The sequence below is a fragment of the Fundulus heteroclitus genome, chromosome 5 (genome assembly GCF_011125445.2).
Source record: "Fundulus heteroclitus isolate FHET01 chromosome 5, MU-UCD_Fhet_4.1, whole genome shotgun sequence".
Lineage (NCBI taxonomy): Eukaryota > Metazoa > Chordata > Actinopteri > Cyprinodontiformes > Fundulidae > Fundulus > Fundulus heteroclitus.
The window spans coordinates 29,899,009-29,921,132 of NC_046365.1; the positions used below are offsets into that span (position 1 = coordinate 29,899,009).

The 22,124-nt window shown below is 42.2% G+C and overlaps 1 protein-coding gene across 1 annotated transcript in view; it reads right to left on the minus strand.

The window, feature by feature from the left end:
* Positions 1-1,487: 1,487 nt before the first annotated feature.
* The window catches only part of LOC105915411, a 31,650-nt gene continuing 11,013 nt past the window's right edge, over positions 1,488-22,124 (minus strand). Inside the window, exons 6-11 of the mRNA XM_036136666.1 lie at positions 15,529-15,757; positions 14,597-15,330; positions 10,058-10,457; positions 9,170-9,411; positions 7,566-7,745; positions 1,488-2,963 (exon numbers count right to left, since the gene is read on the minus strand). Coding sequence (XP_035992559.1) covers positions 2,718-2,963; positions 7,566-7,745; positions 9,170-9,411; positions 10,058-10,457; positions 14,597-15,330; positions 15,529-15,757 — 2,031 coding nt within the window. The 3' untranslated portion in view covers positions 1,488-2,717. The remainder of the gene's footprint in view (positions 2,964-7,565; positions 7,746-9,169; positions 9,412-10,057; positions 10,458-14,596; positions 15,331-15,528; positions 15,758-22,124) is intronic.

A 22,124-nucleotide genomic window follows, 5' to 3' on the forward strand; every position in this document is an offset into this window, starting at 1 on the left:
GAATTAGTATATCCAATTAGTAAAAGTCAATAAGTGCATTAAGATTTGTGGTCAGAGTATAGGCATGATGTGGGTTTTTTTCTGAAATGCAGTGTTAATATTATGCCAAAACGTTCCACTTTTGTCTCATCAGCCGAAAGAACATTCTCCCAAAGGTCTTGTGGTTCATCAAAGTGTTGTTGTTTTTTCAGCATATTTGAGACGGGCCATTGTTTTCCTTTCCATCAGCAGTGATTTTGCCTTGGGGCTCTCTAGTGGGGGCCATTTTTGCCGAGCCCCTTATTGTTGAATCATGAATCCTGACAGTAACTGAGGCCTGCAGTGCTTTAGACGTCGTCTTGTAAGTGACCTTCTCAGACTGTCTTTATTTCTCCTAGTCCTTGAATTTTTTTAAAGATCGAGGCATGTTGTTGCTTCTTGATATATTTTGGTCCACTTGTTGTCGTTAAAGTTCTACTTAATGGATTTCCTGATCCCAAACGGTTGGGCAGTAATCGGGCCGGGTGGGACCAGTACCTCTAAGACTGTGGCAACGACATTTCAAACTTCAAATAGGCCCAGGTTGCTTTGAATATTCTGGTGGAGATTTTCAGTCAACCAGGACATGGCAAATCTAAAAAAGGTTAAAGAAAAAAAAAACAGCCGGGCTCTCATTTATAAAGGTTGTGTTTGTACAAAGCAGGGATTAAATCACACGTACGTCTCTTTCCACGCAAAGACAGAGATCTATAAAGAAAAACCTGACGTCAGAATGTGGGTTTTACTTTTTCAAGCCTTTCCGTTTTCTATTACGTTCTTTGAACAACTACGTCACATGCTGTGGAGCTGCTAAATAAGCTCATAGACCTACTGCTAATCAATTTCACGAAACTGTCATTTTAATTTCTCACTGCAATTTTCTGGTCCAAGCTGAAGGATGCCGAAGTTACAATTCAATTCAATTCAAATTTATTTATATAGCGCCAATTCACTACACATTTTATCTCAAGGCACTTTACAAAGTGAAATTCAATCAAATCATACAGATTGGTTAAAAAGTTTGATGTCTAAGGAAACCCAGCAGATTGCATCGAGTCTTTGACAAGCAGCATTCAAGTGGATATGTGAAAATGTTTGTTTGCTGGGTATATTAACCCACACCGTCGCCCAGGATACAAAAAAAATGGCAGAATGGGGGGAAGTGGAATGCTCCGTCACCTGGAGGGGGGCGGGGTGTGAAGTGCCTCCTTTCAAAGGAGAACTTTAACGAGTTGCTCTCAGAGGTACCTCCAAACAGGTCAAAAGCGGAACATGGGGTGACAATAATGAGGAATTCAGACCAAAACATTGCAGTTCCACATTATACAGACCTCAACTGAATGACCTTCCTTTTAAAGGTGAAAAGGAAGGGATACGTCCTCTAAGTAAATATATGAAATTCATATGGTGGTGTCAAGTAAGTCTAAACATGAAGTTGGCAAAATCAGACACAGTAGGAGACAAGAGGGTGTAGTGTTTCAAAAACATCTTTTCTGTTTATTTGCTTGATTTCTTCTGTTAGATAAAAGCATGAGGGCAGCTGAGGTTTATCTTTGCTCGATGACAGCAGATTCTGTTGCATCTCGACTCCACATTACTTTATCACCAAAGAATCAATCAAGTCTGTCCATCATAAATAGCTTTCTCTCTGAGTTTATAATTTCTTATTGAAATATCTGCTATAGGGGAAATTTATGAACCCTTTCATCAGCAAGTTTTTTTTGTTTTTTTTTTACAAACAGAAAACACTCATGCAGACATACTTATTTCATCTCGTTTACATTCAAAAGTATCATCGCATTATGAAACGCGTCATAGTGCTTGTGTCCGATGAGCAGTCATTGAGACAGGGTGTTTATTTTCAAAGTCGAAAGAGATTTCTGAGTTGTGCAGCAGCAAAATTTGACTTCCCACCTCAACTGTGGGAGAGTGAAGTATAAGACAGACTTACAGCAGAGCAGAAGAGCAGACTGGAACACAGCCACGTTACCAAAAGGACATCACACGTGCACATTTAAAGTCAAATATTTTACCAAATGAAGTTGTGCGATATAGAAAACTTAAAATCACAGTTACTCAACAGAATCATACACAGTGAAAAGCAAAACAAAAAACAAAACTCCTTTTCTTTTCCTTAGAGTGATAAAGTCAATAATAGCACAAGAGCTGTCAGGTTTCATTTGAAGCATTTTGAACGACCAACTGGACACATGATGAGCAGAGACAGAGCTTAGTGTCGCTGTGCTGTAAACATATGAGAAACCTTAGATATGGCGTAACTCCAGCTTCGTTACATAAACCGCGCACAAAGCCATCAAACCCTCTGCCTAGATACATCTGTGAGGCTAAACGACAGAAGGTTACGAGTCTCTACAAGAAGCATCTTCGTTAAAACTGTAAATGCTGGAAGCTGATCCACTATGCTGCCTTTACAAGTGATTCTGTGACTGAAGTCGCTGTATCTCACTGCAGAAGTTAACACATGTGCGTGTACACCAACACAAAGAACAAAACAGATACACCACTCTTTACAGCTTAGTAGCACAATCTTTCAGTTCACCAGCAAGCCTCCTTAGCCTGCCTTAAAACAAATATACTCTAAACTACAGTTTGGTACACCTTTAAAGATCTGAATCGACTCCTACATAGACCATCAGACAGAGCAATGATTGGCCATTTTTTTTCCCCCTGTGAATGTTTCACTGTTTGGGGCCGGAGGGGCTGGATCTCTGGGCAGCGTGGCACGGGTCCAGGGACTCCTTGGTGGCACCGCCGTAGACGTCTACATCCTGATCGGTCCAGGGGGCGATATTGCCCAGCGCCGAGGAGCTGCAGTCGGCGAGGGCGGCCACTTCCGCCGGTTTCAGCACCCGGTCCCACAGGTTGAACTGCGACAGCTCCCCAACCAGAGCCTGGGAGGCATCGAAACGCCCGCCTAGCGTGTCCTTTGGTAGAAAAATAAACAACCGTCACAAACAAATGGCTGCATGTCAATTAACGCTCTCCTTTTTCTCCATCTTATACAGTATTCAGCAAAAATATCTTTACCCCTTAAACATTTTGTATGCTGGTAGTTTCACAAGTTTCTAATACAAACTTCTGTATGCCTTATTGCGATTTTATGTGACACAGCAACACAAAGTGATGCACATTTGGAAACAGAAGAGAAAAGAAAGTGACACCTTAAATCAATACTTTCTCTGGCATCACGGCTGCAGGGCTTTGCACACCTAGAGATGTGCAAAGTAGCTCAAGCTCAGTCAGGTTGGATGGAGCGGATGTGTGAAAAGTAATTTTCAAGTTGGCACATATTCTCAGTTGTATTAAGGTCTGGACCATGATTTGGTCCTTTAACACGTGAATTTGGTCTATTCTATTTGGTCTATGTGTTTAGAGTCGTCCTGCTTGAACCTCTGTCACAGTCTCTAGTCTATTGCAGCCTCCAAAAGCCTTTCATTGAGGACTGCCCTATATTTAGCTACATGCATGTTCCCATGAGCACTCTCCAGTTTTCTTGTCTACTGGTGGTTCCTAGAGTCTCTAAAAGTAGAATGGGAGGCAGATCCTTTAGCTATCAGGCTCCTCTCCTGTGGAACCAACTCCCAGTTTTGGTCCGTGAGGCAGACACTCAGTCTACTTTTAAGACCAGGCTTAAAACTTTCCTTTTTGACAAAGCTTATAGTTAGAGTGGCTTATGTTACCCTGAGCTATCTCTATAGTTATACTGCTATAGGCTTAGGCTGTTGGAGGACATCAGGATCTATTTCTCTCACTCTGCTGAGTTCTCCTACTGCTCTCCAATATGCATCGTTAGGTTTTATTTCAACTTTTAACTTTTTGTTCTCTCTCTTTTTCTCTTCATAGAAGGTACACCTGGTCTGGCATTGTGTTAGATGTGACATCATCCAGGGGATGCAGATCATCCACTATTACTGTCAAACATAGAAAAGATCCCTGGATCAATGTGTGCTTCTGTGCTTTTTGTGTCTCTGCTCTGTCTTCTCTAACCTCCAGTCGGTTGAGGCAGATGAGCGTTCACACTGACCCTGGTTCTGGTTCTGCTGGAGGTTTTCCTCCCTGTTAAAGGGAAGTTTTCCTCTCCACTGTCGGTTCATGCATGCTCAGTATGAGAGATTGCTGCAAAGCCATGGACTGTCCCCTGTGGCTCTACGCTCTTTCAGGAGGAGTGAATGCTGCTTGTCAAGACTCAGCGCAATCTGCTAAATTTCCTTAGATATGAAACGTTTTGACCAATCTGTCTGGATGATATAATTGAATTTGACTTTGTAAAGTACCTTGAGATGACATGTGTTGTGATTTGGCACTATATAAATAAATTGGACTTGAATTGAATCGCCACTGGGACTCCCTATGGTTTTCCTCTTGAAACGTGTCCATAAAGGCCTGATTTGTTAATTACAAATTCCAGATTCACCCACCTGAGCTGCGATTCTCAGCAGCTCCTCCAAAGTTAGCGTAGACATCTTGCCTGATTCACTGATTAATATTTTCCTTGTCTAGTCTGTCAGCGTTGGTGGATAGCCATGTCTTCGTAGGCTTGATGTTGTGTGATACTTTCCATTTTCAGAGGATGGATTGGACGGTGCTTTTTGAGATGTTCAAAGATTGGGATATTGTTTTAGAACTCCACCCTGTTTAAAACTCTGCAAGTTTACCCCTGAGCTTTCTGCTGTGTTCCTGATGCTGTATGTTCACTAATATTTTCTAATAAACTTCTGAGCCCTTCGCAGAACTGCTGCATTTATCCTGAGATTAAATTAGACATAAGAGGACCGTATTTACTAATTAGGCCTTTGGCAGAACCGGATTTCCTTTAGTTGTACCGGAGCAAACAGGGCTGAATATTATTGTCTAACACATTGTTAAGATTTTTATTTGTAAAGAAAACTTAAAACCATGTTCAGTCCTCCTCATAATTATATGTTGTTTTGTGTTGGTTTATCACATAAAATGTTTGTCATTGTAAATAAGGACTGTAAGTCCGAAACAGAAAACAAATACATAATAGAAAAGAAGAATGAGGAATGTCACAAATGTTATCCCTTTGTATGCGACTCTTCACATACAGCATTTCTTCAGAGAATAACTGGAGTAAGGGTGTTAGTTTTTTGAGGGTTTTGTTCATGTTGCATTCCATTTTCCCCGAATAACAAAAAAAAAAAACGTGGCCACCGAGGTTAAGGGAGGTTACAAAAGGATTACAAGCGTAATAAAACGTTTGTGTCCCACTTTGTTTTCGTTCTTGTTATCAACACCGACATCATGGTGACACTGACCTACTGTAAATTTAACTGTAGGGCTACAATGCTGTCAGGAGAGTGGTTTACAACTGTCTCCTCTTTCCTGGGTAAATAGAAATGAAAAGGGATCAAGAGCCTAAGCCTCAGAAATACTGAATTATGATGATTCCACAAAAACAAGATTAAACATGTTTATTCTACTCCAGAGCTGCCTCCTGGGAGGGTATACGCCCGGATTTTCCAATAAAATCTAGTCAACACATCTACACAGCAGCAATGCATCAGCTGTTTGCAGCGGAGATTAATAAAGTGCAAGCTCCCTCTAAATTCGACCCATCAAATCATTTTTTTTTTTTTTTGCACTGGTGCATCATTTTGTTGAATTGGGAGCCATACTATCTGCTTCTTGTCCTTGGTGCAAGGACGATGAGCCACAAGCAGGAGCCTTGAGTTTCTTTGACAGCAGGGAGGAGGGATAACACAAGATTTTATAATGATTATGTAATGTAGCTGACTCACTAATGTAGGAGAGGGGAAATCCAGAGTAAGGATTAATATCATTAACGTACAGGAGGCAACAACTTCACATCTTCTGGTCAGAAGTCCTCCAACTGTGAGTCAGTCATCACTCACTTTTTTATTCGCATTTCCTAAAAAATGGCATTTCCTCCAACATTTCATCCATCCAACTAGAAAATGGCATCAAATTTACCATCCATCCATCCTTCCAACCATCCATCCATCCATCCATCCATCCATCCAACCATCCATCCATCCATCCATCCATCCCACCATCCTTCCATCCATCCATCCATCCATCCTTCCAACCATCCATCCATCCATCCTTCCAACCATCCATCCAACCATCCATCCATCCATCCATCCATCCATCCATCCATCCATCCATCCATCCTACCATCCATTCATCCATCCATCCATCCATCCATCCTTCCATCCATCCATCCCACCATCCATCCATCCATCCATCCATCCCACCATCCTTCCATCCATCCATCCATCCATCCATCCATCCTTCCAACCATCCATCCATCCATCCTTCCAACCATCCATCCATCCATCCATCCATCCATCCATCCATCCATCCTTCCATCCATCCATCCCACCATCCATCCATCCATCCATCCATCCCACCATCCTTCCATCCATCCATCCATCCATCCTTCCAACCATCCATCCTTCCAACCATCCATCCATCCATCCATCCATCCTACCATCTATTCATCCATCCATCCATCCTTCCATCCACCCATCCCACCATCCATCCATCCATCCATCCATCCATCCATCCATCCTTCCAACCATCCATCCATCCATCCATCCTTCCAACCATCCATCCAACCATCCAACCATCCATCCTTCCATCCATCCATCCAACCATCCATCCTTCCAACCATCCATCCAACCATCCATCCATCCATCCTTCCAACCATCCATCCAACCATCCATCCATCCATCCATCCATCCATCCATCCATCCATCCTACCATCCATTCATCCATCCTTCCATCCATCCATCCCACCATCCATCTATCCATCCATCCATCCATCCATCCAACCATCCATCCTTCCATCCTTCCATCCATCCCACCATCCTTCCAACCATCCATCCATCCATCCTTCCAACCATCCATCCAACCATCCATCCTTCCAACCATCCATCCAACCATCCATCCATCCATCCTTCCAACCATCCATCCATCCATCCATCCTCCATCCATCCATTCCATCCATCCATCCATCCATCCATCCTCCATCCCATCCCCATCCATCCATCCATCCCACCATCCTTCCATCCATCCATCCATCCATCCTTCCAACCATCCATCCTTCCAACCATCCATCCATCCATCCATCCATCCATCCATCCATCCATCCATCCATCCATCCATCCTACCATCTATTCATCCATCCATCCATCCTTCCATCCATCCATCCCACCATCCATCCATCCATCCATCCATCCATCCTTCCAACCATCCATCCATCCATCCATCCTTCCAACCATCCATCCAACCATCCAACCATCCATCCTTCCATCCATCCATCCAACCATCCATCCTTCCAACCATCCATCCAACCATCCATCCATCCATCCTTCCAACCATCCATCCAACCATCCATCCATCCATCCATCCATCCATCCATCCTACCATCCATTCATCCATCCTTCCATCCATCCTACCATCCCTCCATCCATCCATCCACCCTACCATCCTTCCATCCATCCATCCATCCATCCATCCATCCATCCATCCATCCATCCCACCTGTTCCTGCCCCAGTATAAGGACCCCCCCAGGTTTGATGGGATGCCAGGCAGCCAGTCCCTCTCCTCTGCCCTTCATCTTTCCCCCCTGGTAGGCCTTCCACACTCCATCCCTCAGGGTCCAGCTGACGCAGACGTGCTGCCACTCATCTTGGGGTAGGGACAGCGGAAGCTGCGCCACCTAAAGGTTACCAGAAAAAGAAATAAAAGCACATGGCGACTGTGGTGAGTAACTGAGGTCAAGCGAATGAGATGGGGAACCAGGCTTGCATTATTACTGGATGCTAAACTGGAAGCGATTTGCGGTTGATACAGTGCCTTGCAAAAGTATGATGAGTTGTACGGTTATTTAAACCTTTGTCTCAAAACTTTGTCCTCTTAAAACTCTGACCAGCTTCGCTCCCTCTGCTGAAGTCAAGTATTCCCACAGCAAGAGGCTGCCAACACCATTTTTCAGAGTTGATGGTATGTTCAGGTGATGTACTGTTTTATTTACTCCATATTTATTGATTTGAATGTAGACCACAAGGCTCGATTTTGTTCTCATCTAAGCACATCAGATGTTTGCTGAATCCCCTGCCTAACTTGTAGCAAACTGCAAACAGGATTTCCTATAATTCTATTTCAATAATAGCTTTCTCTTTGCCGCTGTTCCATAAAGGACAGACTTGTGGTGGATGCAGCTAATGCTTACTCTGTCCATATATTCTCCCACCTGAGCTGTGGACCACTGCAGCTCCTCCAGAGCTACCACGGACCTCCTGGCTGTATCTGTGAATAATGCTTTTCTTGCCTGGTTTCCTTTAAGTGGACAGCCATGTGTTAGTAGCTTTGTTGTTGTGCTGTACTCTCTCCCGTATTGGATGATGTATTGCAGATGTTCAAAGCTGTCCATATTGCTTTAGAACCTAACCCTGCTTTAAACTTCTCCACAATGTTATCCCTGACCTTTCTGCTATGTTTCTTGGTCTTCATTATGCTGTTTGTTCACCAATACAGCCAAACAATTTATACTGAGATTTAATTAAGTACAGGTGGACATTATTAACTCGTAAGATAACCTCTGAAGCTAATTAACTGCATTAAAATTATGGAGCTTCTTAAAGGGAGCTGAATAACAATGCACCCCATACTTTACATTTTTTTGCTTGTATAACAATTTTTTGTTTTCGTTTTTGTGAGTTTTTCCAGCAGCGTATGAACACTGGGTGATATTTCCCTGAGGACGCTGATTCACCTTCTACCCTTCTAAACATTAATAGATGGCTTTGTTGACATTTTCAGTTTGAACTATTTTTCTTTTTTCTGAGGTGTGGAATTCGTTTCTGTCTTGTTTTAATCAAAATAAAGCAGCGCTGCTCTGGTTGCCCTATTGATTTCTTTGCTATGTCATTTTCTGCCTCAGCCCTGAGGTTTAACAAGAAAACTCAAGGAAACAACGCTTTTCTTCTTCTTCTTCAGACAAAGATTCCTTCCCAAATATTTTTTCTCAAATTCTGTTTTGTTCAACTTCAGTACACCTCTCGCCTGGCAAGTCATTTCTAGCCCCAGTATCGAAGGTATGAGCAACAGTTGCGACTGATAGATGCGAGGAAACCTCCCTACCTTGTCATTTATGAGCAGCTCTGCGGGGTTGTGGACCCCCTGCAGCAGGACCAGCTCATTAGGCTGGCCCGGCACAGAGTACGAGAAGGGGGTCCCGATGCCTCCCTCTTTGGCCTTTAGCCACACGCAGGCGGTGAAGGCGTACATCTCAGTTATCTCTTTTCTCACCAGGCCGTACATGTAGTTGGTCCGCATGGGGAAGGAGAGGACGAAGCCGTCAGGAAACGGTGGCTCTGTCAGGGCTTTTTGGAGACACGGGTCAGAGAAATAAAGAGAGACCGTCAGACAGGAAGATGCAGCAAAGACGATGTTTGTTTCATTGATAAGCCTATTCTAATTCTTTTCAGTAACAATGTATTTATTGTGAGGGGAAGTTAGACACTCTAGAAACTCTTGTTATTTAAATTCATACTAACATTTGTTGGACCCAGATAAGGTTAAAAAGGACGGTGTACGTTTATTTTTTTTATGTTTCCTGTCTTTTCTAATCTCTCTCAGTATCCTTTAAATTCCCTGACGTTTTCTTGACTTCCCCCTTTTAATCATTTTATTCCTGTTTTTCTCTGTGGTTTTCACCACTGCCTGCCTTGAAGCCAAACAAAATAGGGAGTTGAATGAAAAAATTTTTTTTAATGTAAACTTAATTTAATCTATTTTTAGCTGCATTATTTCCACTCCCCTCCACCCCTGCGTGACATTTCAAAACCCCAGAACTCATTAACCATCTTATTTTCATCCACAGTGTATTTTCCCCTGCTGCGACGACCTAGTTCGCCCGCAGCGCTCGTTAAACTTTCATTTCAGCCGTCTCCCTCAGTGCTCTCGCGTCAGCGTGGTGATGCAGTTATCTGCTTCCTCCTGTGTATCAGTTTACTCCCACAGACTCACTGTGCTCCAGCTCCGTGATGCGGTGGTTGACGGTGTCAATGCCCTTGTTGATCTTCTCGTGCTGGCCGTGCGTCTCCTTCCGCATGGCCTGCCGCTCCTTCTCCAGCATTTTTATCTTCCTCTCCAGTTCCCCTTCTAGGTCCTCCACCCTCCAGGTGTTCTTCCCCCGGCCAGGGGCACCCTTGGGAGAAGAAGGCCTGGAGCCAGGGGAGGGTAGAGAAGGAGGACGGCGCCCCCCAGATGCAGCCCCCGCTGCCGGGGAGGGAGCGCCGCCGGTGGGAGAAGTTGGAGCCTTGCCAGTATTCCCAGTCTGGCTGTTGCCGCCGCCGCTGCTGCTACTGCTGCCGCCAGCACCAACAGATGGATCTGTGAGGTTCAGGGCTGCGGGACCTATCTCTGCCTGCAGGGTGGAGGTGAAAGACTAGATTAGGCTGGAGCAGTGCAGAGGGAAAAAAATGGCAATAGACTAAAAAAAGAGAACAGTAAATTGAAAGACATCCAGTAACAAAGACCAACAGGTAGCGACAAACACAAGGCTGTTACATCACTTCTTACAGTTTCCGCTTATCAGCGATCTTTACGCAAAGCTAGACAAGAATGCTGAAAATAAACTTGCAGGTATGGATCATATAAGGAGCCTGGACAACAAATAATTTTAAAATGTACAAACCTTCTGACAAATGTGTGTAAACTCTTAGCTCAGGTACAACACAGCTCAACACAACGGAAACTCTTCAACGTCTTTGCTACTCTTGTTTCAAATGTTAAATCTGGTTCCTGGTTGTTTGGTTCAACCAACCTTCGAGAATGATTCAAGAAAGCAAAAATCAACATAAAGCAAACATGATTTCAGTCAACAATAGTTGGACAGTAAATGATTGTATTTAACATTGTGGCAAATTCAGCAAAGGACATAATTATTAAAGTATATTTGACTGTTTTTTTAGGCTGTAAACAACTATTTTCGCAGATTTCACAGTGCTTTGTAAAGGGACACAGTGCTTTGTAAAGGGACACTGATCTTCATATAAAGATGTTTGAAATTTAAACCAGGTTGTATTGTGTGACCTATTACTGTCTTACTAATTTTAAAATGCTGCATAATGTCAAAAACTCTTTAAACTGTTTGGGTTTTTTTTTTTTTTTCAAGAAAGTGTATCTGGGTTGGAAATTTAGAGACCAGGTCTTCTGGAGGCACTTAATTAGACGTAATTGTAAGATTTTAATTCTGTTTAACTGTTGATTGGTCCGATCAATGTATTAAGACCCTGTAATTAAAAAACTTGGATTAAAACTCAGCATGCTGAGCCTTTCTTAATTAAGACCAAACCCTGCACATAGCATTTTAAATTCATCTTTCATTGGTTATCTTTACAGTGAATGACCAGTGACCATATTGTTGAAGCAAATTGTCTCTGGATATCAGAAGAAGGGTTCCTAAAGTTGCTCCTTGCTAAATAGCTGTTTTGAAATGAGCAGATGCACCGATAATCACTCAAGCTGTTATTCAGATGCAACGCATAAGTTAAAATATGAGGTGTTGGCGAGGCTGTCGTAAACAGAGGCAAAGCTGCTGGACTGGATGAGACTTGTGCGAGGGCGATATATAATACCAAGAGAGTTGCTGAGGCAGTGCTGTATCTTGACATCAAGGATATAAATTCACAATGATGGAGACAACCTTGTGACTGCGCTCACTGAGGGCTGGCAGTGATGCAGCAGGGCTCCTGTGCGTGAGTGCGTGTGTGGACAGCAGTGTCTGTACGGGAGACTGGAAAGTTCCAGAGCGTTAGTGGGGGGTAAAATGATGACAACTGGACTCCTGTTGATGCCAAACTTGGCCCTGTATTTCACTAACAACGGAGATCCTCCTAATGATAGTAAGGGTGGTTAATGTTTGGCTATTTCCTGTTTTTCACAGTAGAACAATTATATATACGGCGCTTTGAGTGGTCATTTTGACTGGAAAAGTGCTATATAAGTTCAGTCAATTTACCATTTATATAAGCATTCTTTTCAGAAATGATAGGAAACATGTATTGTGATACGTGACTAGAACACCCCACATACACATTCATGTAAAAGGTGACGGTGAAGTTGTGATGTGAATGTAAGTCTTGGAATAAAAATCCCCCTGCTGTCCGATAAAGAGGAGCAGCTTTTGTCTTGTCTCTTACTTTTTTCCGGTTCTTCCCAAGTTATCCTTCTCCAGCATCTGTAACGTCTGTCAATCTCAGCACACACACACACACACAAACTAGATGCACGGACGCCATCCCTAAACCCTAAACCCGAAACCCCCACCCAGCGGCAGCCTTTTTGCTGTCCAGCCAGCTTCATGTTTTATGTATCTCACTGTCCTACTGTTGGATGCCGAGGAGGCAGCTGACATAACGGGAGGCGGGGGGGGCGCACTGGGGTGTGAGGGCCAGTATAGGTGGACAGATTTCCCCTGGGTCCGTGGGGAGCGTGAGCAAGACATGATGTGCATTTGTGTCAGAAGAGTTAGTGTTTCTGGGCAGCGGGGAGGGGAGGAATAAAGATGGACGGGCAGCTTGTCCAGCAAAGACAACAACAAACAATGCAGGCCGGAAACATGGGGAACATCCAATCTGAGTCACTTGTGTAAAAGCATTTTGGGAGGATTCTGTTATTTTTTGATCGCCATATATTACCCTAATTCCCACCACCACCCAAGGTATGAGCAAATAAGATGCTGCTTAGGACCTTAAGGCCAGCAAGTTGCCCCCAAGAGTGCTTGACTCCTCATGCGGAGCACAGATATCAAACCCTCAAGTTTTGTTTTTGAAGAATTACCCTACTTAAAGTTTGCCTTGAGGAAAAATAACAACGCATCCAGCTCACGTGACAACACAATACAACATTTTATTGTGTGTTATCGATATTGGGTTCACTAGAACAAGGCAAAAAAGAGATTTTTAACTATTCTAGTTGTTCGGTTGTTTAATTTGAGAAGTTTAAAAGTTTTTTTTAGGGGAAACCTAACATCTGTTGTTGGGTTTTAAATTTCTTTTTCTTAAATGAGTAAAGATTTCCCAGATTACAAACTGTTTTAAAGAATCTGTAACCACTGTGAAATAATTCAGTCAAGGTTTCACTGCACTGTGGTTTTCATGCTTAATTAATTTTCAGAATGTGCTAATGCCAAAAAAAGCATTCTATCAAGAGAAAATAATTCAGGTTTCATAAATCCAAAATTGTGTTTTAAAGAATCTCTGTTCCCTGTAGAGCTTTACATTTCAAGTGCCCTTGCACCCTCGGTCGTTCCCTGCGGGGGTGCAGGTGCTGTCCAGCCTCATTAAAAGCAGTGAAATAGCCCCGCAGGTTACAGGAGTTGTTAGAGTTAACCCTATATAACTGCTTACCATTCTGCTGCACATGAAATTGGAAGAATTGACAAGCCTCAGTGATTTGTATCATCTATTTAGCTATTTAAAAATATTTTCGCCATTTTTTCTGCAGTTAAAGGCAATGTCTGACTCATTCCCAGGTAATCCTGCTCTGCACTGCTGCATAAATATGATGGGTATCGATTCACATTTCAAGAATCGATTTGACTCCAATTCTCAAGATTTAGAATCGATTCTTTTCGATCCAATCTCAAATCGGATTGCTGGTGTTAAAAGCCTTTTTCTAGCTGTTACCTGAATTACGTGACTGTGTAGTTATGCAACATATTGACACTAGTATCATATGTAATGGTAGTTAATGGTGGCTGAAAGGACCAAAGCCTCTCCCTGAATGTTAAGACAATTGTTTGCACAAACATGTTGAGGGGCAGAAAACCCAAACAGATCCAGGGTAGAAAACAGAGGAAATATCTACAGCTGCTATTTGGACACTAACCTGGTGCATTATTAAAAATATGACATTAAAAACTGCCCTCCCGGAGAGGAGTGTGAGCCGGAAATGCCAGCTCTCACATTTCAGTTCACAGTGGATTTCAATCTTTCGTTACATAAAACAATCTTTAAGAACTAATATGATAATCGATTCAGAATTGGAAAATCGATTTTTTTTAACACATCCCTGAAACCTAGGTAACTTAACATAATTTTAATAATAGTTTTGGGTAAAAAAACAACAAAAAATATTTGAAATACCCTAAATAAAGCTTCCAAATTACAAGGAACATGAACCTAGGTGAAAAAGATCAATATTACATATTCAAGAATAATATATGTGTTGATAAATTAAATCAGTAGATTTTGTTTAAATTGTAGATCCTCATACTTCCTCTATAAAAATATTTTATAGCTATATAGTGTTACCAAAGTAGTTAGCCCTAAAGTCCCTTTAATAAAATCATTAAAGGGACTTTAGTTAGCCCCAGTCTGCCACCTTTTCCAAAAGGGCGAACCGGTTTTTGTTCTCCTTTCAAATAAAATTGTAATATTTCTACCTATGATTAAAAACAACAACACGAGTTTGTTTCATGTTTAGAAAACTTTTGCTAAATTTTATTCCGTCATTTTTCTATTTTTTATTTTATTTTTTTATCCACTAACGCAAACTTACCTCTAGTTTTTCGATCCGGTCCTTCAGGTCCATAATGGCCCTCGCCAGCTCCTCCACAGCCCGGGCCGTCTGCAGCTGCGCCGCCGCCGAAGAGCTCACATCATCCCCGGCCATGATGCGGCGGCTCCCGCTCCACACCCCGACACTCCGCGCCGGGGTGGTCCTCTCGTCCTCCAAGCCGCTCTCGCACTCGCTCAGCTTTCCCGTCAGCTCACGGATGGTCCTCTGGTCCATCAGGATCTGGTCGTTCTGCTGCAGGACCATCTGCCGGAGGTTCTCCGCTGTCGTCCGGAGCTCCTCGTCTCCTCCTCCGTTTCCGTACAGCGGCTCGTCCGCCTGCCGCTGCTCCCGGCTCTGCCTCAGGTCTTTGGTCTTGCACTCTCCAACAGGTAGAGGAGTGCAGATCAGCCGACTGAAGCTGTACTGTTTCCCCGGCGCGCCTCCCGTCTCCTTCCCCAGGTTCAGCTCGTTCAGCGTGGGCACCTCCAGATCGATGCCGCCCAGCCCGTTGTCCACGTCGTAAGAGCCCGGGCCGTGCAGGGCGCCCAGCGGCCCCGCGTGGGCCACCGACCCGGGCTCCAGAGGCTGCATCAGCGCCTCGGAAGTCATGGTGCCGTTGTCGCCGGGAGTCACGCCGCCTTTCCGGGGATAAACGCTGGCTATGATGCAGATGACCGCGCCGAGGAAGGCTAGAGAGCCCGCTCCCACCAGCACCAGCACAAACTTCATTATGCCTGTGAAAAGCGACGGACACAGATCGGATCGATGCCCTCACAAACATGCAGCATCATTCCGCACCGCAACGAGACGAAGGACACGGTACACCGAGAGCGCAGCGAAATCACGACGTACCCTGAAAGTGTCCGCCTTACATCCGCTGATAAAAACAAGACATGCTCTTTAGCTTACGTAGACTGTAGCGGGTTGCTTCCCTTTGTTTCCTCCTCCTGAGTGGGTTTTCAGTGGCACCGCGCTGTCTGGACCTGCGGGACCTGCGGGACCTGCGGGGATGCTCTCCGTCTCTGCGTTGCTAAGCTGCTCTCTCCTCCGTGCGTGCGTTACCATGAGGACGGCTGCTGGGAGGAGGAGGAGCGTGACTTGTGAGAGCAGAGGTGAGCCTCCAGCAGCAGCTGCGCGTGCGCGAACAAGACCCTGAGGGATCTATGCGCGCGCGCGTGTTCGAGCGCGCGCCTTAGAGTGTGCGTCTCTGTTATTGAAAGGGCGATGGAAGAAAAGAAATAGCAAACCATCGGACACGGACCTGAAAATCTAATGTTCATTTCAGTTGGTTGTTTTAGTTTTGGAGATGCTGGTGAAGGTTCTCAGTCATCCAGGTCATTCCAAAAAAAGTAAAAAAAAAACAAAGCAACTGGACTTGTTTTCCGTAGTTGAAGACGTTTCGCTTCCTCTCCAGGAAGCTTTCTCAATTCAAAAAGTCTGGAGTAATGTGGAGTACCAAGTTTTATACTACTGCCCAAAACAAAGGCCTTGTAATGGCTTAGACAACATGCAATTTCAACCGAAACAGGTCCACCCCTTAGTCCACATTACTCCAGGCTTTTTGAATTGAGAAAGCTTCCTGGAGAGGAAGCGAAACGTCTTCAATTATGGAAAACAAGTCCAGTTGCTTTGTTTTTTACTTTTTTTAATAGTTTTGGATAGAAAACATTTGACTATTGGCACCAGAGCCGAACAGAGGGTGTTTGAGGCCCTGGGCAAAATTTAATTTGGGGGGCCACCAACAGGTATATTTGGCATATACCAAAATAAATAAAGCAAATAAATAAATGCAAGCAGTAATCAAATTATACAATAAGACATAAAAATATAGATCGTTTTTGAAGGTAGAGCTGGCGATTTTTCCCCAAGTCCCTTTTTGAATAACTGCACATGTGCAAGACCGTCTTACCTGCTTTTGCTCCTCAGGGAAATCGAGTGAAAAAAATATCCCAAATCCACTCTAGTTTTATTTATTTCTACTGAGGCCTTCCTCTTCTTCTTGTAAACATGTAAGTGGTTTGCTTTGCGACTTTCAGCCATGTTCAAAGAATACGGTGAGAGCAGCGGAGCTACAATGAACGGCTAACACCGAAGCTAACTGCATATAACCGGGGACATAAACAATAGAAGTGCGCATGCACAGCCACCAAGCAGAAACTAACCATGAATGTGCACGCACACTGATGTAATGTGATTGGCATGAGGGACAACCAATAGATAAGGCGATACTCCTGGACCTTGAGGGACAGGGGGAGTGACAGCAGGATCAAAACTCTGACAAATGGCTGCCCTTTAGTGCGAATAGCAGTGACTGAGTTTTTACATGTATGCAGCTCCCCCAGAGATTTTTTAACCTCTCGTTTTTGAAAACATAATGTATTTACTACTTTCAGGATGGAAGGACCATTTTGCCCAGTATAAAAAAAGTGTTTCTGAACAGGATTACCAACCACAGCTTTAATTAGTAGTTTTTTATGCCTTTGTAATAATTATATTGTTTATTATCCATTATAATATTCAATTTTATTTACCTGTCAGTTTTACATTTCTGTGTGCATTTCTTCCTCATTCACATCACAGTGATTTGAAGATCTAGTTTCAACAAATATATTATGAATATACTGTGGGTTTAGTTTGGTGTTGAGTGGTTTGAAAAACAAACAAAAAATAACACATTATTAAACCAGGTTAGAATCAACTCCATTGCCATTACATATACACAGGCACAGAGCAACAAAATGCAGTTTAGCATCTAATCAGAAGTCCATTAAGCAGCGAGTGCATGCAGCATAAATAGCAGCATATAAGAGGTACGGTGCAGGTTGTTTTTATAGCATATGGACAGTATTTACAGATGAAAACCTGTGTACAGGTGAGACCATGTATCCAGGTGAGGGAGCAAAATATACAAAATGATTGCTTGAGGTACAACAACCATATTATACAGATGAATTTGTGCATTAATAGTAAACTATACAGGATTGGGGATGGTCTTTGGTCAGTAAGGGAATGAGCAGCTGAGCGGTGTGGATGAACTGGTGTGGTCCAATAACACAAGGAGTACCACAATTTTTGTGTTTTTGTTAAACATTGTAAAACACCCGATGCCCTTCCTGACTCAACCAGGTTTTGAACCAAGGTCCCCCATTTTAAAGATGTGGACTTGGAGTAAAACAGCCAATTAGAGCCACAAATCAAGACATGGTCCTACAAGACAAAGAATAGGTGCGACATAAGGACCAAAGCAGTAAAGACTGAAACAATGTTTGAATGTTCTGTCAGGTTAATGATTTACACAGACAAAATCACATTAAAAACTTGCTTTGTAACTATAAAAATACAGTTTGACTTAAATAAACATCAACTCATATGTTTAGCGGACACGAACACTTGAAATCCCATATTATCTCTTCATTGCCTGCTTGTTTTTTAAGTGAACAGTGAATTTGAGGCTGACACCATTTTGCATATCTTCTACATCAAAGTTAAGGAGAAAAGTGCATAAAGGTGGCTTGCAAAAGTTTTAAGGAGCTTATAATTTGGGTGTGGGCCATTATCTTTTGAACAAAAAGCAAAAACTGAAAACTGCATGCTGCCCACAAACAGTCTACACGGGAGTTTTCATAATTCAGCAGAGACACACGCAGTAGGCTATACAGTCTGCGCAGTCACAGATGTGACACCAGCCAGAATCTATAACATGTGCTTCAAAAAACTAGGTCACAAACACAGTTTGTTATGGTGGAAAGGGGAGCTAACAGTTGTGTACATGCTCTATAATAAGGCAATAAAGCAAAACTCAAATTTCACAAGCCCAACTGTCCTGGTTTGCCTAGTAATGAAATTATAATGAAGGCAAAATGTTTTTACAGACACCTTTTTGTACTAAAGCATTTTTTCTTGCCGTCTACTGTTTCCAAAATTTCTCCTAAACTTCTATTTGCTTCTTTACAAGAAGATGGGCTACAAGTCCTTAGCTTTATAGAAGCTTATAATAACAGGTAGAGCTTACAGCTAATAGATTCCTGCAGCTTGCTTACTGTAAACATGCAATGTGGAAAAGTTTAGCAGCCTTTATACATTTTGTTTATTTACTTGTCGCATGTACACAGGAAATAAATCATTAGATGCAACAGATCAATGATCATGGCTATAGCAATGCAAAAGTTGTATGTTCTGTACTAGAGAGGTGATTCTAAATATGGTCAGGAGTCATTTAGGCAACAGTTTATGAAGCTGAATAATTGCTGCCAGGGAACAAAAATGACAAAGAAAAGGCATCAGGATTTTCTGAAAGTGTAGCTTGAATCTTTATGTGGATGCAGGTTCATGCCTGGCCATTTGATGGTATGAGTATACTTTTATCATAAGGGTCGACCTATTCAAATATCAACTATTTATACACAGATCAATTAACTTTTTTAATTAAACATATGCCATCATTCTGCTGTATTTTTTCAGGGATCATGGTTGTTTCAAGGGGGAAAACACAAATTTTGCATAATGTCGAGACATTTGGTACAGCTTTCACAATAAAATGGGACTCAATGTGCCGATGTATTCATCATGAACAGTTGTGAACTCGTTGTCAATGTCAAAATGTTCATATTTACCTAATGAGAAAGCCATAATCTTTGCAAAACAGCCAAATAACTGAGTTACTAAAGCTAATTGGTTTTCAGGATACATAAACAACCCGGCGCGGAGTCACTCGATCTTATTGAACTTCCATCTGGGTCACAGTCTGAGTAAAAGCTCTGAAGAAACACAGATCCACAGGAAAACCTGAAAACAGCCAAATAACACACGCGGCCTGTTTCATCAGCGTCTCTCTGCGAGCAGAGGGATAAAGCAAACAGCCGTGGAAAGAGCATGAAGCTGTTTGAACTATTCATTACAGCATCAAAACACAGAGATGAATACCCAGGCGGGCTGGCCTTAATGTCCCCAAACCTCAATCCTGGAGAGAAAAAAAAAACAAAAAAAAAAAAAAAACACAGCCAAGATGCTGCAATCCTGACACGCTTCAACAGCGCCGCCCTGTGGATGATCTGGGTATTAAACTTTAATGAAACCTGCTTATAAAGTGGATGAAATAAGTATTAATGTCTGTACTTTTATCAATAAATGCTTTTCTAATTTTTGTTGACATGAAATTTGATGACAAAATCTTGGTAACAACCCCAGTAATTCACATAATAAAAAGAAATGTTTCTAAAAGTTAAGGTATGGTTAAATGACTAGACTGGTCTGTTGAACACATGAAGAGGATGTACAAGAAGGCATTTAAAAAGCTAACCTGCTGGAATCTGACATTTAGAAAGGATTCCTGTGTAAATTAGCTGCTTTGTTTTTATATTAACTGATAAAAGTCCATGAAAAAAATGTTTTTCATTATCAAAGTGCTGCATTTAGAATTAGTAAAAACTGACCTTTTTAAAAAACAACCCTGTACACAGACATGGAGCAAAAAACCTGTTGAATACATTGTTTTCTTCCCCAAGAAGCACCACCTGAGTAAACTACCTTCTTTTGAATCTAGTTTCACAAATTAAGAGAAAAAAAGATAAATGTTCTTGGAAAACAGCCGGTCAGGTTCATGGTGTGTGCCGCAGCATTAATAAGCAAGCTGAGCGTCTCATGAGCAAAATCCCATTCAGGTGATCATAAGCAGGTCTGCTTTGTTTGCTTTAGGACTCCCCAGCCGTCTGCAGAGAGGACCCTGCCACAGGAGAAACAACAAAAAAAAAAAACACTAAAGAAACTGTCGACATCCTTTTAGAGGGCTTTTAATCAAAGGCCTTTTACAAGAAACACACAAAAACAACATGTAACAGGACACTGAATACATTATCTGTACAGCAAGAGGTTGCAAAACATGCTTCACATACATTTTAACGTCGTTATTATCCTCCGCCTTCTTCTCGTCCTTATCAGTTTCAAATCATCATAAAACCCAAAAATGACTGCAGTCATGACACACACACACACACTATTAAAAAAATGGCGTTCAAAATAGCTTTACATTAAAATAATTATGCATATTTCAAACCAGTATTAATGTACAGTACAAATAGGAACCCAAAAAATAAAATGCTTAAAAACAACAATCCATAATTGAGTATCTGAATTCATACATTAAAACGAGGATCCTTCAGTGTACCCTATTGGTGCTGATCCAGCCCTTACAAAGTACATCATGAACTCAAAAACGATATCAAAGGGGGACGGAAAAAAAAAAAAGGCGTAAAAGTAAAAAGAGAATTAAGAGCCCTATTTGGTTACAAGACAGGCCACTAAGTTGAGTTATGCTACCTCATATAAGAATAAAAACAAAAGAGAAAAAGCAATGCTCTCCGGAGTAATATCTTAAACATCTACCAACTGCTAGTGTCACCACCACCTAAAAAGATTATAAATATACGGAACATGAAGGAAATAGTTCCCGAATAACTTCTATCCATTTGGAGAGGAAAACTGTCTTTCAGTTCACAGCATGGTTTGAATTAAGTAAAAGATTAAAAGATAAACGTCCTCGTTCACTTCTCCTTTATTTTTTATTATTGTTTAAAGGTAGTCAACTTATTTCTCCTCGTATAACGGATAAGTCATACTGGAATAAATCCATTCGCGGTGTATGGAAAGAGCACTGAGAACAAGAACCATCCAGTAGAAAAACAAAAAAACAGACGGACGAGGAAATGTTGCCCTCGTCCGTGACAGACGGCGGTCGAGCCTCCAAAACAAGAACATCAAAACCAGTGCGAACTTATTACAGTAATGAGAAAGGAGTCGGGGGGGGGGCATTTAACAGCGGCCCCATTGAGCATTAAGCAGGGCTTGCACAGCTATAAGGCAACGCATGCGGAAGCGTTACAACACAGCGAGCCGAGTGGCGATCTGGGAGGGTCTGGAGCGCGCAGGAAGCGCCAGAGAACAAGAGAGTAACAACAAGTAAACAAAAATCAGGCTGCCATCAAAGCTTTTTCTGTCTTCAAAGAATGAAAAGATGAGATCAAGAAACATTTTTGAACCTTCGGCAGCATCTGATGCAATCTGACTGTAACACTTCCACCAACTGAGGATGTGTGGAAGTCTATTAATCCATCAAAACGAAGGTTCTGGCGCATTTAGTTTTTAATCAGATGACAAAAGCGGCAACAGAACGGATGAAATAAAAGCAAAATAAAACTCACTGGTCTCATCGTAGAGGCACCTTCTTCATGACTCCCAAGGGGAAACGGTTACACCGGATTTTTTTAAGGGGTATCGGAGGGTTGATTTCTAACTCGTGCAACGTTTTTCATATATTTAAGTTTAGAAAAAAAAGAGAAAAAAAAGAAAGGTAAACGGTGTATCCCCTTTGCTAGAAAACGTCAAGTATTCTACGTATTTGAGAGTAAATAGGTTGATGCTCAAAATCTCCATCTTTCCGTTTAATGTGCTAAATAATAAATGCTACACTTTCTCCTTCATCCAGACTATTGAGGTTAATAAAAGGGAAAAGAAAAACGGATGGACATTGTTA